Raw genomic sequence first — 22,687 nt, 5'->3', positions numbered from 1 at the left:
AATGCAACATGCAACAGTTTCAATGATTTTACTGAGTTACAGTTCATATAAGGAAATCAGTAAATTTAACTAAATTGATTAGGCCCTAATCTATGGATTTCACATAAATGGGACGGGGAGCAGCCATGGGTGGGCCTGGGAGGGCATAGGCTCACCCACTGGGGAGTCAGGCCCACTCACTGGGGAGCCAGGCCCACCCACTGGGGAGCCAGGCCCACTCACTGGGGAGCCAGGCCCACTCACTGGGGAGCCAGGCCCACCCACTGGGGAGCCAGGCCCACCCACTGGGGAGCCAGGCCCACCCACTGGGGAGCCAGGCCCACCCACTGGGGAGCCAGGCCCACTCACTGGGGAGCCAGGCCCACTCACTGGGGAGCCAGGCCCACCCACTGGGGAGCCAGGCCCACTCACTGGGGAGCCAGGCCCACCCACTGGGGAGCCAGGCCCACCTCACTGGGGAGCCAGGCCCACTCACTGGGGAGCCAGGCCCACCCACTGGGGAGCCAGGCCCACCCACTGGGGAGCCAGGCCCACTGGGGAGCCAGGCCCACTGGGGAGCCAGGCCCAGGCCCCCACTGGGGAGCCAGAGCCAGGCCCACTCACTGGGGAGCCAGGCCCACTCACTGGGGAGCCAGGCCCACCCACTGAGTTGCCAGGCCCACTCACTGGGGAGCCAGGCCCACTCACTGGGGAGCCAGGCTCACCCACTGGGGAGCCAGGCCCACTCACTGGGGAGCCAGGCCCACCCACTGGGGAGCCAGGCCCACTCACTGGTGAGCCAGGCCCACCCACTGGGGAGCCAGGCCCACTCACTGGGAAGCCAGGCCCACCCACTGGGGAGCCAGGCCCACTCACTGGGGAGCCAGGCTCTGCCAGTCAGACTGAGTTTTTCCCCACAAAAGAGCATTATTACAGACAGAAATACTCCTCAGTTTCATCAGCTGGCCGGATATATGACGTCCTAGGCTGGTGTGGTTACACGGTCTGCGGTTGTAAGGCCGGTTGGATGTACCAAATTCTCTAAAACGAAGTTGGAGGCATCTTATGGTAGAGAAATTAACATTAAATTGTCTGGCAACAGCTCTGGTGAACATACCTGCAGTCAGCATGCCAACTGCACACTCCCTCAAAACTTGAGACTTCTGTGGCATTGTGTTGTAAGACAAAACTGCACATTTCAGAGTGGCCTTTTATTGTCCCCAGCACAAGGTGAACCTGAGTAATGATCATGCTGTTTCATCAGCTTTTTGATTTGCCACACCTGTCAGGTGGATGGATTATCTTGGCAAAGGAGAAATGCTCACTAGTAGGGATGTAAACAAATTTGGGCACCACATTTTTGAGAAATAAGCTTTTTGTGTGTACGGAAAATGTCTGCAATCTTTTAATTTCAGCTCATGAAACATGGGACCAACACTTTACATCTTGCGTTTATATTTTTGTTCAGTATAAATGACTACGAATGCAAATGGAATGGGCTTCTAATCGCTGACTCTAAAATGGGGACAATGAACCTATTCTAACCTATTCTAATTGCACAGAGCACTTGAACTGTGATCACTTCACTACAATTATTCCCACTAAACTCTGGGACCCCTGAAGAAAGTGTAAACTTTGAGCCTCATTGTTTGTCTTTTGGCGTTAACTAGGCCACTTAGCGATCCGCCATGACGATGATCGGATCCCCCAGGCGTTGAACTTGGCAGCGTCGCCGTGCCCACACCAAAAAACGAATAAGCCCCCCCATCGTCGTCACTCTGCCCCTATTCCCTCCCTCCCTCGCCATGGGAACCAGGCCATCTTTAAAAACGCAGGAGTGCTCGACGAAGCTCCCATAATGCAAGAGGGCTGACATCTGTCTCGCTAAGTGGGCGCACTCTAGTGCTCCTTGTTTGTTCCAATCACGCCCGACCCCCCTCCTCCATCCTGTACCCTTTCTTTTACTCTCCCCTTCTCTCTGTCCCCCTCTCTCTCTCCCCCTCTATACTCTAGTGTTCCTCCTGTATTCCCATCACCCTCCCCCTTACCTCTGTTCTATCTCCTCCCCCCCTCTCTCTCCCCCTCTATACTCTAGTGTTCCTCCTGTGTTCCCATCACCCTCCCCCTTACCTCTCTTCTATCTCCTCCCCCTCTCTCTCCCCAGAGAAGAGAGGAAGGAAGATGAGTCACATGGGATGTGAGGAGGAGAAGGGGAAGAGATATGAAGCCTTTTGCTCATGAGATCGCAATCTCAAGATCAGTCAGTACTTCCCAGCATATACTGCACAACCCCCCCTCCCCCCCACACACACACACACACACACTATATGCCGAGATTACTTCCCTTTCACCATTATGTAAATTAAGCATGCAAACATGCAACATTCAGTCTTTGATTATACAGTCAGTCTGTTGATTAAATATCTTAATCATTAGCACGTCAGATGGATGATTGAGATGTAGGCCTCAGAGCTGAGGCAACTCTGATTGGATGTGTTAGTTTACCCTCGTAACCTCCCCACTCAACGGAGATGAGAAATAACAACAGCCCAGACCTTCCCCTCCTTACTAACCAGACCCCCTTATTTTATTCTATATGTTAAGTCCAGAGCAAATATTATTCTCGTCAAACTCGTTTGTGGAAATATAGCCGTCAACCCTTTGCAAATGCAAATGTAGGCCTAAATCCATGGGCCTCAATCAATGCAAGCATCCCCCATAGCTTTATAAAACACTGAATGCAAATTGCTGTGAGTAAGTAAGTAAGCGGTGTTATTGACAGCATGCCAAGGCCAGGCTACACAATGTAAAGAAGAGCCTCCTTTATATTCCACTGGGGATGTATAGATGTGTGGGATGAGTTCATTTTACCAGGCACACACACATACACACACGCACACACACACACACACAAACACGCATACGCGCACACACATGCACTCACGCACAAAGGTCCAGGTTCCAGGAAATAAATGAATAATACTTGTTTTAGGCCCCTAACTGAAAACACTACAGAGCTACAGTCTGAGATCTGGGACACTGTTCAATAGTAATTTCAACTAATTATATACCCATTGATTGTTGAGGAATGGAACATATAAATGCCTCATAAGCTCAGTATAACCTTAAAGAATCATTGGTACAACAGATTTTAATTTTTTATTGGTTACATTATCCCTCAGTTTTATACCAAACCAAGTAGTGTGGCGGGGCCACCATTTTGCTGAAACACAAACTCCAGATTGTGGCTTTAAGGATGTCAAGAAGAATTCCCACCACAGTGAAAGAGCCAGGGGAGAAAGAGACAAGATGCCTGATACATAATGCAGTGTCTCATGCTGAAACAATTCCCTCTGTTTGCTCCTCTAAAGTGCCCATGTTCAATGCTTGTGTACACACCAGCTCTTCATCCCAAATGGCACCCTATCCCCTACGTCTGACTATAGTGCACTAAATAAGAAATAGGGTGCCATTTGGGCAGTTCACTGCTTACAGATGTAACTGGAGTGTGGTGAAACTGCACTAAAACATTTTAATAAAACATGAGAGGCCGATACTACTGGAATACTTTAGTGCTTGGAATACTACATGTTTTCTATGTATATTATCTTGGAATACTACATGTTTTCTATGTATATTCTCTTGGAATACTACATGTTTTCTATGTAGATTCTCTTGGAATACTACATGTTTTCTATGTATATTATCTTGGAATACTACATGTTTTCTATGTAAATTCTCTTGGAATACTACATGTTTTCTATGTAGATTCTCTTGCATGAATCAAAGCACATCAAGGGTAAAACCAAGTAACAAGCCAAAAATAATTGATATTTTTATTTCACAAAAACAAAATGCAGTTCAGTTCAGATGAAACTAAACAAGTTATTCAACATGATTACACTGTGGAGTGGATGACTCATTCTGCCACAGGGTTGAACAGAAATGTTCATGACTAAAAATGTTAGTCACTTGTCAACAATCATTGGTGGCACTTGCCTCCAAATCGTTTTTCTCTGGATTAGAAATTCAGACTCACACATACAATACACATAATCAATGTCCACATCTGACATCACAATATAAATATTTTCTGTCCAAAAATGATGAATAGAGTCATCAAAATAGGCTAGAGCAGGTGCTGTGAGGGGGGAAACAAGTATTTAGGGCGATATTTTCGTAGTGCAAGAATGTTGCGTTGCAATGTGCAAAAAATACTATAAATGTATAATCTCGCAGTGTGCGTTTTCCAATTCGCACAGAGCTTTTGCACCTGGAAAATGTCGCCCTTAAACTACAGTATCTTCAGTTACAAGTGCATGGAGGCCACAGCCTCGATATTCCCCTCCTCACGACCAGTCTCACATTTGCATTCTTCCACCACCATCACGCGCTTCTCCCGCACTTCCATCCCACAGCGCAGAGGGACCGTCACGGTGTGAGCCTTGGATGGAGCGCAGCGGGAACAGGGCGCACGGCGGTGTCCCCCAGCACCAGTCAGCCTGGCAGACTCCCAACCAGAGGGAATGAACAGCGAACTGCATTGACCGAAGCACAGTTTGTTGTGGACTGTCACCGCGTCGCAGCCATCGGACGTTATCCGCTGTACATGAAAGATCGATTTAAAAACATTTGACTCGCATAAACATTTTGTATTTTGACGTTTCAAGAATTAGGCCCTACTTATAAAAAAATATCCCTTTTAACTTTCTAATTTAGTCTAATCATTTGATTAAACATTAGGCCTACTGTCCTCTATTGCCCTACACCATCTTTGTCATTGTTAACCAAAATTGAAAGGTCTGCCTCACCTGAGTAAAAGGCACCGCGGCGCAGCTCTGTCTGTTGGCAGAGTCTTTGAGACTGAGGGGCAGCGACATGGACATGGTCTTACTGTGGTCGCTCTTATCCATGGCCCTCTGCCACATCTCAAATCCTTGCCTCTTCTTCATACCCACCCCGCCATTGCCCTGACTGTCGTGGTGCAGATGTGACAGTGGATGCAGAGGCACCGCAGCTGCTTTGGCAGGGAGTGCAGGAGGGCCAGGGCGACCCGTGGACAAGAAGGCTGGGAAAGGCATTCTCGGACCGGGCGCACCTCGGGGGAAAATCCCGCCTCGTCTAAAAAAACCCGACAGACCCAGGTTATTGGGGTTGAGTTTGACTACTTTGACCGTTCCCCGAATAGGCTCCTGTTCGTCGACTGGACCGTTACCGGATGACTCAAAGTCCCGGCTCGCGCCATTCTTAGGAACGCTCTTGATGGAGTTGTGAGGTAATGGAAGTGACAAAGCCACGGCAGAAAATGTGGACAAAAACACAAAGTTGATGAAGAAAGTCATTTTTCCCCAACAAAAAGAGAAAATCTTCCAGATTCAGAAAACACGAATTATTCCGCAGCAAATAAATCGAGAATCAATTGGTTGTCTATATTTTAGTGGTTCAAGGTTCCAAATGGAAACCTTGCTGTCAGTCTGGGCTACGAGACACTGGAGTTGGTGGCAGCCTTTTATAAGAAATAACCAACCCAGCCTTCACCTCTTGGAAGGTGTCATAATTCCCATGCTAACGGTCAGTATATCACACCTAGCATTTAGGATTTTATTAGGATCCCCAGTAGCAGTTGCTGAAGCAGCAGCTACTCTTCCTGGGATCAACACAAAACATAAAACATGACATAATACCATAAAAACATCTTTCTTTAAACATCAAGAACCACCCAGACTGAGCTACACCTGCTGGGTCATAAGATCCATTGACATTTACAACTTCAAAGGGTTTCCGTTTATTACAGGTGAGTGTTTGAAAGGTGGTGAAGACATTTGAAGTAGTCCTATAGAGTTTTGCTAAGCTCTGAGGATGTGAGTTTGAGAGGTACCCTGTATCAACAGAATAATACCTAGCCAAACAAGGGGCTTTCACTACATGTGGTGGTAAAGTCATAATGGGTTTATGTTCCGTGGGTATAAAGCCCAGCTCCCTTGTTATGGCCCATCATAATGCCATTAGAGTCCTGTGTTCTCTCACCCAGGACCTGATCAGTCACTGGCTGTCTGGAGTTCTAGAACCCTCCTAGGAGTTCCCATGGGCTCTGTGTTAATTGACACATGAACTTTCCCCCCCCCCGACCACATTCCCATCCCCGCCCCCCCCTCGACCACTTTCCCATAGGCAGCTTCTATCTGTTAGACACCTGACCATGTGAAGTTCAGAATAACTGTTACTGAGTGAAGTGACTGTTAAGGGGAACAAAAATGTATGCACACACTACCGTAAACCCCTTTGGATTAAAGTGTCTGCTAAATGGCATATATTATTATATTATAACTCAATGTTACTTAATGTTCCCAGACATGTGACTGACCATGATACTGTGATTCTGCCTCTGACACTGACAGATATATTCCACAAGAGGGAGTAGTTGTCAAAGAGTTTTCCTGTTCCCTAGACTGCTAATCATCACAAATTCACATACAGAGAGACACACCCACCCTCCCACATCCACCATAAACCCTAAGCAGTCCCTAAGCACCACAATAACCACAGTCTAATGAAAAGGAGGCTTCATCTGCAAGTCTAATTTATTATGGTGTTGTCTCTGGTCTGGTTGACCTACCATGCCTGGGTCAGGCTCTGTTCTCTGTGTTGCTGCTGGTCTAATAATAGGTGTTGCCTAGTCTGACGAACAACACTACTGACACCATCATGGACGCCAACTGCAACAGACACACACAACAAAAACCACACACACGTATTTGGCCACGGGAAACACATTGAAGCGTCATTAACACACACCACAGGCCACGGAAGGGAAACTATAGCTCTGTCTAACTTTGACTCTTCTGAAATAGGTTTAGCTGGCTTTGCTGAGTTCACTCATGTGGTAATGGGGTTGTTCACATCGAGCACACGCACACGCACACGCACACACACACACACACACTGCATGTGGAAACTATGTTTTAACACAAAAGTCTAACTTTGAGGCTAAGTTAATGTTTCAGTTCATTTGTGTTGGGGTGGTGTTAGTGGTTGTGGAGTCTCTCAGGAGAACAGTGTCATGCATCCACTATTCAATGACATTTCTCAGAACAAGAATACACTGACGAGTTTCAGAAGAAAGTTATTTGTTTCTAGCCATATTGAGCCTGTAATCGAACCCCCAAATGCTGATGCTCCAGATACTCAACTAGTATAAAGAAGGCCAGTTTTATTGCTTCTTTAATCAGAACAACAATTTTCAGCTGTGCAAAACATAATTGCAAAAGGGTTTTCTAATGATCAATTAGCCTTTTAAAATTATAAACTTGGATTAGCTAACACAACGTGCCATTGGAACACAAGAGTGATGGTTGCTGATAATGGGCCTCTGTACGCCTATGGAGATATTCCATTAAAAGAAATCAGCCGTTTCCAGCTACAATAGTCATTTACAACATTAACAATGTCTACACTGTATTTCTGATCAATTTTATGTTATTTTAATGGACAAAAACAAGGTCATTTCTAAGTGACCCCAAACTTTTGAACGGTAGTGTAAATTTGGGCAAATCTCACCATATAAATTTGTGCAAATCTGAAAGGACACTTACCTCCATGACACAGATCCCAGAAGCAGTGGAGCCAAAGATGACGCTCTTGTCCCGGATCACATTGATCAGTTTGGTAATGCAGCTCTGGTGACCGACAGATAGATAAAGAGGATGTCACCATCTGTTCCTTCACAAGACATGGCCACTACCCAAGTTAGGATTTGGCCCTTACAAATAGGCAACGGAGTAATGGCTTTTGACACTGCTACATCCACCATAGTTTCTGGAACCATGCTGAAAAAGACAAATGTAAGAAAATATCCAAACCAGAACAGTTTGATGTGGGTCAACACGATAGAGTGAAAGGGGTCAAAGTCGTTCCAGCTATGGTGGATGTGTAACCAGGCCAGCTCGGTACAGCTTGGTTTGGCTCGGCTTATTCATGTGGAAAAGTCTACCCTACCTTTGGGTGTACCAGGCCCTGGGTGGTGTCGAGGCCGTCGCAGGCGGTGCTCGTCAGGTCAACACAGCACGTCTTGGGGTACAACAGGCCAGTGTTAGCACTGAACACAGAGTTCTTGAAGTCATCCGTGGAGTTGTCAAAGCCACAGCACTTGTACTGCACACAATAGAGAAAGGCAGAGCGTTGAGACAGTGAAACAGGTGGGCTTCTATTGGTTCCCATTGACAATTTCGATGGGCTTACATGTTTCTTCCGGAGCTTTTGCACATGTACAGTGAAGAATGGTAGCTCTAGTCTGAAAACCAGACCTGTTTAGTGCAAACATTGCACTCCTTGTAGTTCGTGTCATATGCCAAAGTTTAGCATGACAAGGAGAGGCAAGGAGTGGAATGATAGACTGGTACTCAGGGTATGGTAGATCCTACTGGTATTAAGCGGCAATCAGCAGTAAAAACAATGACAAAGTGCCCCCCCACCCGTTTTGGTAAAAAGATGAGGGATGAGGCTGGAGAAATATAACCACTCTCAAATTCATAAACAGAGATATAGATTCAAGGACTGATCATCCATGATATCAACATCATAGTTGTAACAATGTTTTTAGGCTATATAGTGTTTGTTTACATTTACTTTGTTCACAAACATTGGAGTAAAACAAGCTTACAGTATATTTTGGGTTCTGAACTAAGCTCATGAGGCATTTATAAGTTATAAACTTCAAGAATCAATGGGAATATATAAATCATTTATAAGTCAAAAAAATGAATGTAGCAACTGCTGATTGCCCCTTTAAAGTCAGAGTTCACATAGTCCACTCACATGGACCATGATGGTGTTCCAGGCTGTTGATATGGGGTCTGAAGCCGTTGGTCCCATATAGGACATCCGTAAAGAGTCCTTACTGGCTCCACGAATCATAACCTCCACCTGGAACACAGGAAGTCGCCCAATCATTTACCCCAGTGCTTGACTGTTAATCCCACCAAGAAAACTTTACAGCATTTTTGTAGCAGTTCAGACAGTAAGGCTGTGTGTGAATCATCTGTGCTAGTTTCTTTGTTGCAGTTTAGATAGTGAAAGTGAATAGATCATCTGTGCATTGTAAAGTATCTTTGTTGCAGTTTAGACAGTGAGGATAGGGTCAATGTGGATTGTCTGTGCTTCGTACAGTTTTTATTTTGCAGCGAGGGCGAGGGTGTGAGTGGATCGTATGTGCTTTGTATGGGATCTTCTTTACAGTTTAAACAGTGAGGGTGAGTGGATAATCTGTGTTTTGCACATTATTATAGTTACAGTTGAGCCAGTGAGGGCGTGAGAGTGGATCGTCTGTGCTTACCAGATCTTTGTACACCAAGATGAAAATAACCCCAGTAACCTCAGCTGTAAACATCATGGACACTATGAAGAAATACTGTCAGATCAAGGAGAGGGTTAGAATCAACCACAACATAGTTCCAAAGGTGAGCAGGGTAGGAACTGCACACTCTCTATACCTGTGAATTCCCACTTCCTGGTCTCCTGTGACCCAACATATAGTTCCATCTAGTGTACAAATTAAAGTGACGCTACAGATGTTTTGTATAATTTCACCCAGTAGTTTTGAAAGTAGCGCTCACGAGCCAAAACAGGCGCCTGAAAAGTGTGCACAATTTTGTACAACGTCATCCATTTCGAATGATATGCTACGTCCTAAAAAAAAATATATATTTTTTAAATCATGCAATTCTTATGCTATGTTAGCAATTCCAATTCATACGATATGTTACGAATTCGTAAATGCTTAAGATCCCGTTCAATCTCTTTAAGTGGAATACACAAAGACTATAGAGCAACCATCACATTTCTCTGTGGAACTTGCCTAGCACATCTGATTCAACTAATAATCAAGCCCTTGATTGACTACTTAAATCTGTTCAGAAGGACACAACATCTTGGAACGTTCAGATAGAAATATGTTATGTAGAACAAACATGCCTCTCCAACATGTGGAAAAAGGTATCATGTCTGCTATATTCATGGCTTCACTATCTGCAATGTTCGACAACATTTGGCAACTGAACGTGGCCCAGGTGTGCTAGTTCAGGGCTACAACAAAATTGTGAAACATCTGGGGGTCCCCGAGGAGAGGTTTGAGAAACAAGGGTATAGACTACAAAACACAACAACCAAATAAGTAGGCCAAAATGGCTCCTTCTAACAGACTCTCAACCATTACCAAGACTTTATGAAGACTACACTCCACAAAAGTGACCCACCTTTCTTCTAGACTGAGCCCCAAATGGTAGCCCCCCCATGTTATACTGTCAATGAGGTTTATATCTTGTAAAACGACAGGGGGAATTTGCTCATTTGAATTTCATGTTTGTTTTATTATTTAGAAGTGAAACATGAATTGCCTCCTTCAAGTCACGAGTGTGTCCAGAAGTTAGAGTTTATTGACCCCCTTGTCACCCTCTGGAAGTCACCCTCGGAGTTTTGACAACAACACGCGTCAACAGAGGGCCCTCAGAGCGAATTGGTCGGGGCGAGGGGGTGGTTTGGGATTCACGGTCTCTTACCAGCAAGATGAGGCAGCGGTTCTCGCTCCAGGCCCCGTAGCAGCCAATGAACCCCAGCAGAGACAGGATGGCCCCCAGGCACATACACACATAGCTGATGGTCACCAGCTGTGCCGAGAAAGAGCCCATCACCTGGACGAAGGTGGCCGCCCCGTACCTAATCCACACGCCTAGGCCAAACAGCACAAGGCCACTCACCTGGATGGGGAAAGAGATGGACAATAGAGTTAGAATGACTAGATTGTAAAACCTTCTGATTTAAGACAATGTCCCAGACAGTGTCCCAGACAGTGGGGGAACTGGTCAGGCGACCATATTGGGGTAGAGAATGAGATGCGCATCCATGAGATTGAGGGTAGCCTGGTTGTTAGAGCGTTGGACTAGTAACTGAAAGGTTGCAAGTTAAAATCCCTGAGCTGACAAGGTACAAATCTGCCATTCTGCCCCTGAACAGGCAGTTAGCCTAGGAACAGTCGGTTGTCATTGAAAATAATAATTTGTTCTTAACAAATGTAAAAAAAAATAAATGTAAAGGGTATTGATTTGGTGAATTAACATGAGATTGATCATATTGATGCATCATTATCGTGTTTTCCCCAACAATTACTGTAGACGCGGGCTAAGAGTTGTTCAAACTAGATTCTGAAATGAATGCAGGGCCTCAACTAAACTATATTGAATTTAAAACGTTGGACTATCCTGAGCATACCATCTGTAACACATAGGGCCAGTTTCCTAGAACCGATTAAGCATAGTCTTGGACTAAAAAGCTATTTGAATTGAATTTATTTTGGGTAACAGACATATACAACAAAGTGTACAATATGGACCCAGAGGATATCACTTGAAAGTATTCATTAAAACGCTTGTTTCCAAAGTGGTCCTCAATGGTAAAAACAATAACTAACACATAATGATTCAAATGCAAGTTCAAATTACAAACAACCATAAATACATTCATTTATATTGACATCCTAAAAAGCAGCACCATGGAGACTCAAAGGAGATTCTCTGATTCCCTGTGGTCTGATGATTCTATCGAACTTTCACTCCAACCTATATGTTGTAGTGAATGTAATCGTTCTGCAGTGTGGGTTTGATTGAGGTCCAGCCTAATAGCCTCTTTTGGTATAATCTACAGATACCCCCCCCAAAAAAAAACGATGCACTTACAAATATGATGCCACTGAGTAACATCATCAGGTACCTCAACAGGCCATACAGGTGATGTAGTCTGGACATGGCTGACAGCGCTGTAATGTCATGAACCGGTTGGTTCAATCTACGGAAACCATACATACAGGTTAACATTTTTCACATAGACCAATAATCTGGAAATGTTCAATACTCAACGATGTTGTTGAATTGACATCCATCATTGACATGACAAACACTCATTACATGCAAAAATAATGTTATCCAAAGTTAGCTAGAAGTTAACTAGCTACTATAGGCTTGGATATTTCATATTCATTTAGAAAAATTTGCATTTTTAGCTAGTTAAATAACGTTAGCTAGCTAGCTACTGTATCACCCTTGCTTTAATAATGACCAGAAAAACTATAAAATTGGCCAAAGGCAAAAGCTAAAAGTTATGAAATTCCTTATTAGCTGTTCAATAATTGACAAATTAATGAGTTGCACTTGCATTCTTAATGACCTTTTTTGTAGGCTACAAGTGGTATTTAGCTAGCCCAGCTGACAAGCTAACTTGCTATTGGTATCTTCTTTTGACAGGGGCACGAGCACATCACTTCATGGCAATGCGCATCCGTTTCCCAGGGCAACGCAGTTCATAAGGTCATAATCAGAGGTGTCACAATTAACATTTTGTAACAATAGATGTAGCTCGAGGATACAACGTTAACTTTATTTATATTGTGCTTTTCAGTTTTGATAGCAACCTTGTCTCAGAGCATTTCATACTATTCTGTATGTAAATCTATGACACTCTACAGCCCATCGGAAAGTATTCAGACCCCTTGACTTTTTCCACATTTTGTTACGTTAGCCTTATTCTAAAATATATATTTTTTTATCCCCTCAGCAATCTACACACAATATCCCATAATGACAAAGCGAAAACAGGTTTTTAGAAATGTTAGCAAGTGTATTTAAAATAAAAAGCAAATACCTTATTTACTTAAGTATTCAGCATATTTTCTATGAGACTCGAAATGGATCCTGTTTCCATTGATCATCCTTGAGATTCTTCTACAACTGGTTTGGAAACCACCTGTGGTAAATTCAATTGATTGTACATGATTTGGAAAGGCACACACCTGTGTAAATAAGGTCCCACAGTTGACAGTGCATGTCAGAGCAAAAACCAAGCCTTGAGGTCGAAGGAATTGTCCGTAGACCTCCGAGACAGGGTTGTGCCAAGGCACAGATCTGGGGAAGGATATAAAAAAATGTCTGCAGCCTTGAAGGTCCACAAGAACACAGTGGCCTCCATCATTCTTAAATGGAAGAAGTTTGGAACCACAGAGACTCTTCCTAGATTTGGCCACCTGGCCAAACTGAGCAATCAGGGGAGAAGGGCCTTGGTCAGGGAGGTGACCAAGAACCTGATGGTCAATCTGTCCAGAGCTCCTATGTGGAGATGGGAGAACCTTCCAGAAGGACAACCATCTCTGCAGCACTCCACCAATCAGGCCTTTATAGTAGAGTGGCCAGACGGGAGCCACTCCTCATGAAAAGGCACATGACAGCCCGCTTGGAGTTTGCCCAAAGGCACCTAAAGGACTCTCAGACCATGAGAAACAAGATTTTCTGGTCTTATGAAGAAGCCAAGATTGAACTCTTTGGCCTTAATGCCAAGCTTCACGTCTGGAGGAAACCTGGCACCATCCCAACGGTGAAGCATGGTGGTGACAGCATCATGCTGTGGGGATCTTTTTCAGCGGAAGGTACTGGGAGACTAGTCAGGTATAAGGGAAAGATCAACGGCAAAGTACAGACAGGTCTTTGATGAAAACCTGCTCCAGAGCGCTCGGGACCTCAGACTGGGGAAATGGTTCACCTTCCAACAGGACAACAACCCTAAACACACAGCCAAGACAACATAGGACTGGCTTCGGGACAAGTCTCTGAATGTCCTTGAGTGGCACAGCCAGAGCCCAGACTTGAACCCGATCGAACGTCTCTGGGGAGACCTGAAAATAGCTGTGCAGCAATGCTCCCCATCTAACTTGACAGAGCTTGAGAGGATCTGCAGAGAATAATGGGAGAAACTCCCCAAATACAGGTGTGCCAAGCTTGTAGAGTCATACCCAAGAAGACTCGATGCTGTAATCGCTGCAAAAGGTGGTTCAACAAAGTACTGAGTAAAGGGTCTAAAGTCGCTCTGGATAAGAGCGTCTGCTAAATGACTTAAATGTAAATGTAAAATGTAAATACTTATGTAAATGGGATATCCGTTTTTATAAATATTTTTGCTTTGTCATTATGGGGTACTGTGTGTAGATTGAGGGAGGGAAAGCAATTTAATACATTTTAGAATAAACCAGTAACGTAACAAAATGTGGAAAAAGTCAAGGGGTCTGAATACTTTCGAAAGACACTGTAAATCTGTGAAATGCAAAATAGTATGATATGTTACGTTTTGTAGGGTATGTATTAATTTAAGGATGTTCACCACCCATTTCGTATGATATGTTACAAATTACAATAAAACATACAATATGTTCCAAAATATAGCTAGGTGGCTAACTTTAGCTAGCTAGCTAATGTTAGCTAGGCTAGGGGTCAGGGTTAAGGTCAGGGAAATGGTTAGTTAAAATGGTTATGGTTAGCTAAAAGGGTTAGGGGAAGGGTTAGCTAGCATGTTAAGTAGTTGCAAAGTAGCAACAATGTAGTAAGCAGTTTCTAAAGTTGTCCGTGATGAGGTTCAAACTCTCAACCTTTGGGTTGCTAGACGTTCACCTTATACGCCCACCCAGTCAACCACCCTGCTTTCATTTAATTAACCATCTGTTATGTAACCATACCAAAAGTAACATATCATACTATTTTGCATTTCACAGATTTACATTTACTATGTTACATCTAGTCTGAGACCAGGCTGTCAATTTCAAGTAAAAGTGCTTCATATCATAAAATAAAAATACTAACAAAGACAGGAGGAAGGATAATTAAAAAATAGCTATTTGCTAATAGCTAATTAAAATCATACATTAAAAGCATCTTCATAAAAGTCTTGTCTTCAGCAGGGATTTAAAAAGAGGCACCTAATCTGCAAGTCTGATCTAAAAAGTAGCCTAGTAGATGCCAACTTTAGGTGAATATGATTGAGAAACTATTGCAAATAAGAACATGTTTAATTTCCTCGTAAAGAATAGAACAAGAAATAAACAAGTCAGATTGAATGTGGTCATTTCTAAACTTCAATATGTATATGTACAAAATGAGACACTGTATATTCAAGACTGTTGAATAAAAAATACAAATAAAGTCTTGCCAGTTAGAGCAAGTGTAAAGCCTTTACCTTCTCAAAACATCATGTAAAGTCTTCAGCTTCACCAAGAAACAAATAAGGATAGAGATAAAGGAATCTAATTTACACATAAATAAGTACTGAATGCATACAGTAGGCCCTATACAGTATACAGATATTGTTGATATACCATGGAGGTGATCGAGTCACAACAGGGTTTTGAACAACGCTCCTTCCTCTCTTGTTTTTCTTTTATCATTGAAATATTTTAATAATCTTTGGTGTTTGAAATTAAACATGTCGACTGAAGGTGTCAAGGTGAGGCAATGATGATGGTTAAACAGGCGTGGTCCTGGATGTCGGTGTCCTCAGTGCTACTTGTTACCAATCTGTTGGTAGAGAACCATTGACACCACCATGGCAGCAATCTGAAACGATGACACGTCACAAGTGTTAACAGAATATAATGGTAACGTTCCAAATGGCATCCTAATCCCTTGAGAGTGCATTACTTTTGACTAGGGCCCAAATTGCACCCTAATACCTTTATAATGCACTACTCCTGAAGTGGGCCCATAGGGCTCTGGTCAAATGTTGTGCACTATGTAGGGAATAGGATGCTATTTGGGATGCTGATAGTATTGTAACAGGTGTACTGTACCTCAAGCACAGCGATGCCCAGTCCAACAGCTCCAATGATGACAGCGTTGTCCTCTATCAGGTTCAGCAACATGGTAAAGCAGCCAATGGCATTCTGGGGAGGAAACAGCACTCCAGTATTAGAATTAGATAGCTGCATGGGGATTCAATGATTATAAACACACACACACAGGCTATTACATGTAAAACCTAGCCAGGGGCAGGAGATGTTCATGACTATGTGACCCAACCAAAGTGAAAGGAAACCCTCCTGGTCTAAACACAGCACATCGGATGACCCTGTATTGTACTGTTAGATATCTGTACCGAGCGTTCAGCAGCAGCAGCTGTACAGGTTTCAGTTTTACTACAACATGTTGGTGGGTACGTAGGGTTAGTTGGGTTCTCTTGGAAAGGGGATCCATCGAAGTCTGTGTAATTGCGGTATCCACAGCACTTGAACTAGGAGGGAAGCACAGAGACACAAATCATTATGACATGGTAGCATCTACAGAACACAGTAAGCAACTAGCGTAGCCAAGCACCACCTCCTTCTCTGAAACCTGTAAATAATCTGCATAAGAACATATGCATTTATTGAGTACACAGAAGTGCGCTAATAACATCCACTGGCAGAGTGGCAGTAAATTCACTACTTAATATAGTAGTGTGAATGAATGAAGTATACCTGTTCCATGGTACCATTCCATAGTGAAGTCAGGCTCTCATCCTTCCCATAGTCTCTTTGAATGCTGTCAACAACCTTCTCACTAAGGTCCTCAAGAACTTCCTTAGCCTAAAACATACAAAACAGAACACAAACCCATTTCCACAAATTCAGAAAATCTTTATTGTCCCAACATTAGGCTATTTGATTTACTACTGTATAAAAACTGTTTTCATCTGCCAATATGAACAAAACCACCACCAGCACAGCTAAATAAAGTTTCAAACATTCCCCCTATTTACTAATTAGTGCACTGCTTTTGGCCAGGGCCCATACAGTGTTAATAACTACCTACCAGTGGTTGGAAGACGAGGACCACCACGCACCCAGCCACCTCTGCAATGAATATGATCAGGATGATGATGAAGAACTGGAAAGGAACAGACAAGCATACAGGGGTTAAGGGATTGATGGGAAAAAAAAGGGTCAAAATGATGACCAATATGATGGCAGGTCAGGATGATGTTAAAGAACTGGAACTAAACAAAATGGCGACAGACAAGCATACATTCAGGGCTTCATAACAAAGCAAAAGGCAATGGGTCAAAACTATCACATAAGATCAAGGGTCAAAATTCTATAAATATATAATTGTGTATATCAACAAAGAAAGTCATTTTGCACAAAACATTTTTTTTAAAGTAACAAATAATGAATTAATCTTTCCATACCAGTATGTATATTCAAAAATAAACAGAGTAAAAGTCAAGTTGGTATTTGTATTACATCGATTTCTGAATATTTATGTTCAATGGTCAAAGATGACACACCAGCATCAGCATACACTTGGACTCCTTCATGGCTCCACAGCACCCTAGGAAGCCCATGATAAGCAGGACCCCTCCGACCCCCATGAGCAGGTAGGCCACGTTAGCCAGCTGGCCCAGTTCTGTTGGGGCGTCCTTAATGTTGTCCAGTACTCCCAGTAGAGAGCCACTGTCCACCTTCACCCACACCCCCACTGCCAGGATGGCCACACCTGCCAACTGATACACACAACAGGGAGGTAGGAGAGAGAAAGAGGAGAAATAGGGGGAGGGGATAGTTTTAGTGTTTGGGAAAATGTTGATGAAGAGTACAGGGAGTATACTTTGAATGTTCTTTGAAAACTAAACCATATCATTAGAATGCGTTGTGGAGAAAAGATGAATATAAGTGGGGCAAATGTTGTCAACATCATACAAAATATGGTCATCTCTGTAACCAATTAACTTCACCATTTTTGAAATCCCGAACCCATAGTAATTAGCTAGTATGACAAGGCAGGTAATTCATCTTCTTACTGTGACTAAAAATGACTTACAATATTAGTTCTGGGTAATATTATAACCAGAGAGTATATAAACTCAGCAAAAAAAGAAATGTCCCTTTTTCAGGACCCTGTCGTTCAAATATAATTAGTAAAAATCCAAATAACTTCACAGATCCTCTTTGTAAAGGGTTTAAACACTGTTTCCCATGCTTGCCTTTCTAGTGAGTTTTTCCACGCCACCGTGCTTCTACATCTGCATTGCTTGCTGTTTGGGGTTTTAGGCTGGGTTTCTGTACAGCACTTTGAGATAGCAGCTGATGTACGAAGGGCTATATAAATACATTTGATTTGATTTGATTTGTTCAATGAACCATAAACCATTAATGAACATGCGCTTGTGGAACGGTCATTAAGACACTAACAGCTTACAGACAGTAGGCAATTAAGGTCACAGTTATGGAAACTTAGGACACTAAAGAGGCCTTTCTACTGACCCTGAAAAACACCAAAAGAAAGATACCCAGGGTCCCTGCTCATCTGCGTGAACGTGCCTTAGGCATGCTGCAAGGAGGCGTGAGGACTGCAGATGTGGCCAGGGCAATAAATTGCAATGTCCGTACTGTGAGACACCTAAGACAGCACTTTAGGGAAACAGGACGGACAGCTGATGATCCTCGCAGTGGCAGACCACGTGTAACAACACCTGCACAGGATCAGTACATCCGAACATCACACCTGCGGGACAGGTACAGGATGACAACAACAACTGCCCGAGTTATACCAGGAACGCACAATCCCTCCATCAGTGCTCAGACTGTCTGCAATAGGCTGAGAGAGGCTGGACTGAGGGCTTGTAGGCCTGTTGTAAGGCAGGTCCTCACCAGACATCACCGACAACAGTGTCGCCTATGGGCACAAACCCACTGTCGCTGGACCAGACAGGACTGGCAAAAAGTGCTCTTCACTGATGAGTCACGGTTTTGTCTCACCAGGAATGATGGTCGGATTCACGTTTATCATAGAAGGAATGAGCGTTACACCGAGGCCTGTACTCTGGAGCGGGATCAATTTGGAGGTGGAGGGTCCGTCATGGTCTGGGGTGGTGTGTCACAGCATCATCGGACTAAGCTTGTTGTCACTCAGGCAATGTCAATGTGGTGCATTACAGGGAAGACATCCTCCTCCCTCATGTGGTACCCTTCCTGCAGGCTCATCCTGACATTACCCTCCAGCATGACAATGCCACCAGCCATACTGCTCGTTCTGTGCGTGATTTCCTGCAAGACAGTAATGTCCGTGTTCTGCCATGGCCAGCGAAGAGCCCGGATCTCAATCCTATTGAGCACGTCTGGGACCTGTTGGATCGGAGGGTGAGGGCTAGGGCCATTCCCCACAGAAATGTCTGGGAAACTTGCAGGTGCCTCGGTGGAAGAGTGGGGTAACATCTCACAGCAAGAACTGGCAAATCTGGTGCAGTCCATGAGGAGGAGATGCACTGCAGTACTTAATGCAGCTGGTGGCCACACCAGATACTGACTAACTTTTGATTTTGAGCCCCCCTTTGTTCAGGGACATATTATTCAATTTCTGTTAGTCACGTGTCTGTGTAACTTGTTCAGTTTATGTCTCAGTTGTTGAATCTTCTTATGTTCATTCAAATATTTACACATGTTAAGTTTGCTGAAAATAAACGCAGTTGACAGTGAGAGGACATTTCTTTTTTTGCTGAGTTTAGGTAAAGTTTTCCTCAATACACAAATCTATCCTCACAAAGATATGACTGTCATTTATGGTCCCTGTGGAACTTGGATGTGACACATTCCTGTTCTGAAGTGCACTTTCTTATCCTGTTCGCTCTCTGAATGACCTTGAAAATATCTAAGGGTTCATTGACCCTAACAGGTCAGGAGACTTGGGTTCAAAATGGCGGTTATGTGAACATCTACAATTCCAGAGTGCTAAAGAGGACAGGGGAAATGACAACTTAATTCAAAGCCATCAAACTCCTTTCAGTACTATAAAACCTTAGTGAATTTAATAGCATATTATGCTAAAAACAGAAGCCTTCTATAGACTGTTTTGGTGGTAGTATTCTGATGGAATAATTGAATGTTAGCTGAATACAAGTTGAATCTTACAAAGATGGCTCCATTGAAGATGAACATCATAATCTTGAGAAACCCGGAGCAACACATCTTTGCCGTCTGTTGTTTCTTTCTCCTGAAAAACAAAACGAAACTTCAACAGTGAGTTTAGGAGATGGACTTGGACATGCAGAATATTCAGTCAGTTACAGTTTCAGGCCAGTGTGTGTGTGTGTGTGTACATAAAGCTGTGGAGTTGTAAACTAGACAGCCAACCTGTCTGGTTACAAGATTTTATACCAGGCTTGTTTGAGTCATGTTACAATGACATAGCCACCATTTTAGTTACACATTAACTAGGGAGAAGGAGACGGTTATGGGGCGAAAGAAATGCTCTCTAAATTTAGCATTTTATTTGTTTTCATGTAGAAATGAACTGGGGTTTGGAGTTGAAATGAACAATCAGACAAGACAACCACCGAACCAACATTTCCATTTTGTAAAGCTGTGTTGTTTACCAGCCAAATTCTAAGACATACCAATCACAATATCGCTTGCTTCCTCATTTCAATTGTTAGTCCAACACCCCTCAAAAACCCTTAGACTGGTAATACGGATTTCACACCTTGCAAAACAGTACCAGTCCATCTCTTTTACTTGAAGTCAAAGCTACTTGGCAGATAACTGTTAATTAATGGGTCCTGGGCAAAAGTAGTGCAGAAGATATGGAATAAGGGGTCATTTGGGACACGCTCAGAGTGGATGTTTTATTACTAGAGGTATTTTACAGGCGTTGGTATTATTGGAACATACATTTACATTTAAGTCATTTAGCAGACGCTCTTATCCAGAGCGACTTACAAATTGGAACAGTCAAGGAGTCTTATCAGAATCTTCCTGGCAGTCACTGACGTTCAGTAGCATAGAAAACACCTCCATGGGATACACAGACCCATAATATCTTTATGGTCTGTTTCTTCAGTAGCTTGTTGGCTTTTGTGGGAATTGGAAAAGTGTCACTGGATGAGTCCAAGCCTAGTTGTTTTGGCCAGAGTTGTCTAGTGTAGCCTATTATACTTTATTATCATAGCAAAGACTCCACAACACAACCAGACATATCGTTTTGAATTGTTATGTCAATCCTGTATGAGTTTATACCCTCTTCTCTAGCAGCTCGCTGGCTTCCTGTGAACTGGAGAAGTGTCACTGGATGAGACCAAGCCTACTTTTAATTGCCACAATGACCAGGTTTGTTCCTTATTGCTGTTCATGCGTCAGTCTTTAGTGTACGTTGACAACTATAACCTGGTACCTACAGGGCCATAAACGTCCCCGTGACCAGGAAATACCAAGACTGAGAGGCAGAATGTTACCGGACTGCATGTTCATAAAACAAAGGTAAAGGTGAGTTTCCCGGACGAGGATTTACTTCTAGTCCTGGACTAAATAGCATGTGTCCATGAAACTGGCCCTAAATGTGACTTATCAACAACACCATCCCAGGAGTCTCAGTTTCCTTCTCGTTACATGACTAGTGTATGAGAATGCAGCAGGACCATCAAAATATTACCACGTCATTAATAAGATGCCATTTGATCTCATGACTGTTAGAACTTTAATGTGAACCAGTCTTTCATCCATTGGGCAAAGTTCTCCCCTTAGATACAGGGAGGTTCAAACAACAGTAACCTGGTTCATGTTAATAAGTCATTTATTAATCCCAAAAATAATCTCCCTTCTTACAGACAAAAAAATAAATATTTTTTTTATACAATGTATCAGTTAAATAGAACAATTTCTCTGGATGTATATGATCTGACTTTCTGTTGCAAATTAGATGCAAATGTGACCTATGTCACAAAATGTATTACATTGAGTATTAGTTTATTTACTGAAGATAGTACTGGTTTTCATGGGGTTTTTATGTAGCACATCAGACAAATATGATTATATCATTCAAGTTTGTGTATTGTGGATTATTTTAAATGGAGTAGAATAATTAAGTCTCTTACCTGTGCTGAGGTGATGACTGTTGATGTTTGAGAGGAGTGTTCGTCTCTATCTGGCCCTTTATCCTCACCCACCCCCACAGGTCTCACAAACACACACGAGGGGAGGGAGTAAGTGACCAACGCACCACTGATTGGTTTTTAGTGTAGGACAACTTCCTGGTGGCTAAAGTCCTACTAGAGGGAACTTTATGACGGAGGTGAAAACACACACACACACACACTCTATAGGGTGAAAACACACACACACTCTAGAGCGTGAAAACACACACACACTCTATAGGGTGAAAACACACACACACTCTAGAGCGTGAAAACACACACACACTCTAGAGGGTGAAAACACACACAGACACACTCGAGGGTGAAAACACACACACTCTCAAGGGTGAAAACACACACACACTCTAGAGGGTGAAAACACACACACACACTAGAGGGTGAAAACACACACACACACACAATCTAGAAGGTGAAAACACACACACACTCTAGAAGGTGAAAACACACACACACTCTCTATAGGGTGAAAACACACACACACTCTAGAGGGTGAAAACACACACACACTCTAGAGGGTGAAAACACACACACACACTCTCGAGGGTGAAAACACACACACTCTCTAGGGTGAAAACACACACACACTCTAGAGGGTGAAAACACACACACACACTCTAGAAGGTGAAAACACACACACACTCTAGAAGGTGAAAACACACACACACTCTCTATAGGGTGAAAACACACACACACTCTATAGGGTGAAAACAACTATACAGTGCATTCGGAAAGTATTCAGACCCATTTACTTTTTCAAAATGTTGTGACGTTACAGCCTTGTTCTAAAATGGATTCAATAAAACAATTCCCTCAATATACACACAATACCCCATAATGACAAAGCGAAAACAGGTTTTTATAAATGCTTGCAAATAAAAAATTAAAAAATACCTTGTTTACATAGGTATTCAGCATCTTTGCTATGAGACTCTTGAGCTCAGGT

The 22,687-nt window shown here is 43.1% G+C and overlaps 3 protein-coding genes across 4 annotated transcripts; all 3 read right to left on the bottom strand.

The window, feature by feature from the left end:
* Positions 1–3,805: 3,805 nt before the first annotated feature.
* dand5 (DAN domain family, member 5) lies at positions 3,806–6,058 on the bottom strand. The gene is made up of 2 exons (XM_035761175.2): positions 4,791–6,058; positions 3,806–4,582 (listed from the first exon to the last, which is right to left on the bottom strand). The coding sequence occupies exons 1-2, from the start codon at positions 5,319–5,321 to the stop codon at positions 4,289–4,291; spliced, it is 825 nt and encodes a 274-aa protein (XP_035617068.1). The 5' UTR covers positions 5,322–6,058; the 3' UTR covers positions 3,806–4,288.
* A 484-nt stretch (positions 6,059–6,542) lies between these two features.
* On the bottom strand, positions 6,543–12,404 carry LOC118374696 (tetraspanin-16-like). 2 transcript variants are annotated; one of them, XM_052528963.1, is made up of 8 exons: positions 12,193–12,404; positions 11,706–11,814; positions 10,533–10,730; positions 9,311–9,385; positions 8,794–8,901; positions 7,975–8,130; positions 7,572–7,655; positions 6,543–6,695 (listed from the first exon to the last, which is right to left on the bottom strand). In XM_052528963.1, exons 2-8 carry the CDS (start codon positions 11,772–11,774, stop codon positions 6,636–6,638), a joined length of 750 nt encoding a protein of 249 aa, XP_052384923.1. In that variant the 5' UTR covers positions 11,775–11,814; positions 12,193–12,404; the 3' UTR covers positions 6,543–6,635. The 2 variants fall into 2 exon arrangements, with proteins under 2 accessions (XP_052384923.1, XP_052384922.1); XM_052528962.1 differs by having other exon boundaries at positions 11,706–12,404.
* Positions 12,405–14,835: 2,431 nt separating this feature from the next.
* Positions 14,836–21,770, bottom strand: LOC118374695 (tetraspanin-1-like). The gene is made up of 8 exons (XM_052527912.1): positions 21,685–21,770; positions 19,727–19,808; positions 17,107–17,322; positions 16,632–16,706; positions 16,298–16,405; positions 15,937–16,071; positions 15,632–15,724; positions 14,836–15,398 (listed from the first exon to the last, which is right to left on the bottom strand). Exons 2-8 carry the CDS (start codon positions 19,781–19,783, stop codon positions 15,345–15,347), a joined length of 738 nt encoding a protein of 245 aa, XP_052383872.1. The 5' UTR covers positions 19,784–19,808; positions 21,685–21,770; the 3' UTR covers positions 14,836–15,344.
* Positions 21,771–22,687: the final 917 nt, after the last annotated feature.

Source organism: Oncorhynchus keta, chromosome 10 (genome assembly GCF_023373465.1).
Source record: "Oncorhynchus keta strain PuntledgeMale-10-30-2019 chromosome 10, Oket_V2, whole genome shotgun sequence".
NCBI lineage: Eukaryota > Metazoa > Chordata > Actinopteri > Salmoniformes > Salmonidae > Oncorhynchus > Oncorhynchus keta.
The sequence above is the reverse complement of the archived record's forward strand: the minus strand, read 5'-3'. Positions and strand labels throughout refer to the sequence as shown.

What these genes read in the sequence shown, in the direction of transcription:
- dand5 (XM_035761175.2), bottom strand. Translation starts at nt 5,321, where the DNA reads ATGACTTTCTTCATCAACTTTGTGTTTTTGTCCACATTTTCTGCCGTG. An exon ending in CCGCGGTGCCTTTTACTCAG is followed by an intron (nt 4,583 to 4,790) that starts GTGAGGCAGACC and finishes TTTCATGTACAG; the next exon opens with CGGATAACGTCCGATGGCTG.
- LOC118374696 (XM_052528962.1), bottom strand. Translation starts at nt 11,843, where the DNA reads ATGTTAACCTGTATGTATGGTTTCCGTAGATTGAACCAACCGGTTCAT. An exon ending in TACTCAGTGGCATCATATTT is followed by an intron (nt 10,731 to 11,705) that starts GTAAGTGCATCG and finishes TTCCCCATCCAG; the next exon opens with GTGAGTGGCCTTGTGCTGTT. An exon ending in GGAACACCATCATGGTCCAT is followed by an intron (nt 8,131 to 8,793) that starts GTGAGTGGACTA and finishes TATTGTGTGCAG; the next exon opens with TACAAGTGCTGTGGCTTTGA.
- LOC118374695 (XM_052527912.1), bottom strand. Translation starts at nt 19,783, where the DNA reads ATGTGTTGCTCCGGGTTTCTCAAGATTATGATGTTCATCTTCAATGGA. An exon ending in CTGCTGCTGCTGAACGCTCG is followed by an intron (nt 15,725 to 15,936) that starts GTACAGATATCT and finishes TTTCCTCCCCAG; the next exon opens with AATGCCATTGGCTGCTTTAC. An exon ending in TGGGCATCGCTGTGCTTGAG is followed by an intron (nt 15,399 to 15,631) that starts GTACAGTACACC and finishes TCATCGTTTCAG; the next exon opens with ATTGCTGCCATGGTGGTGTC.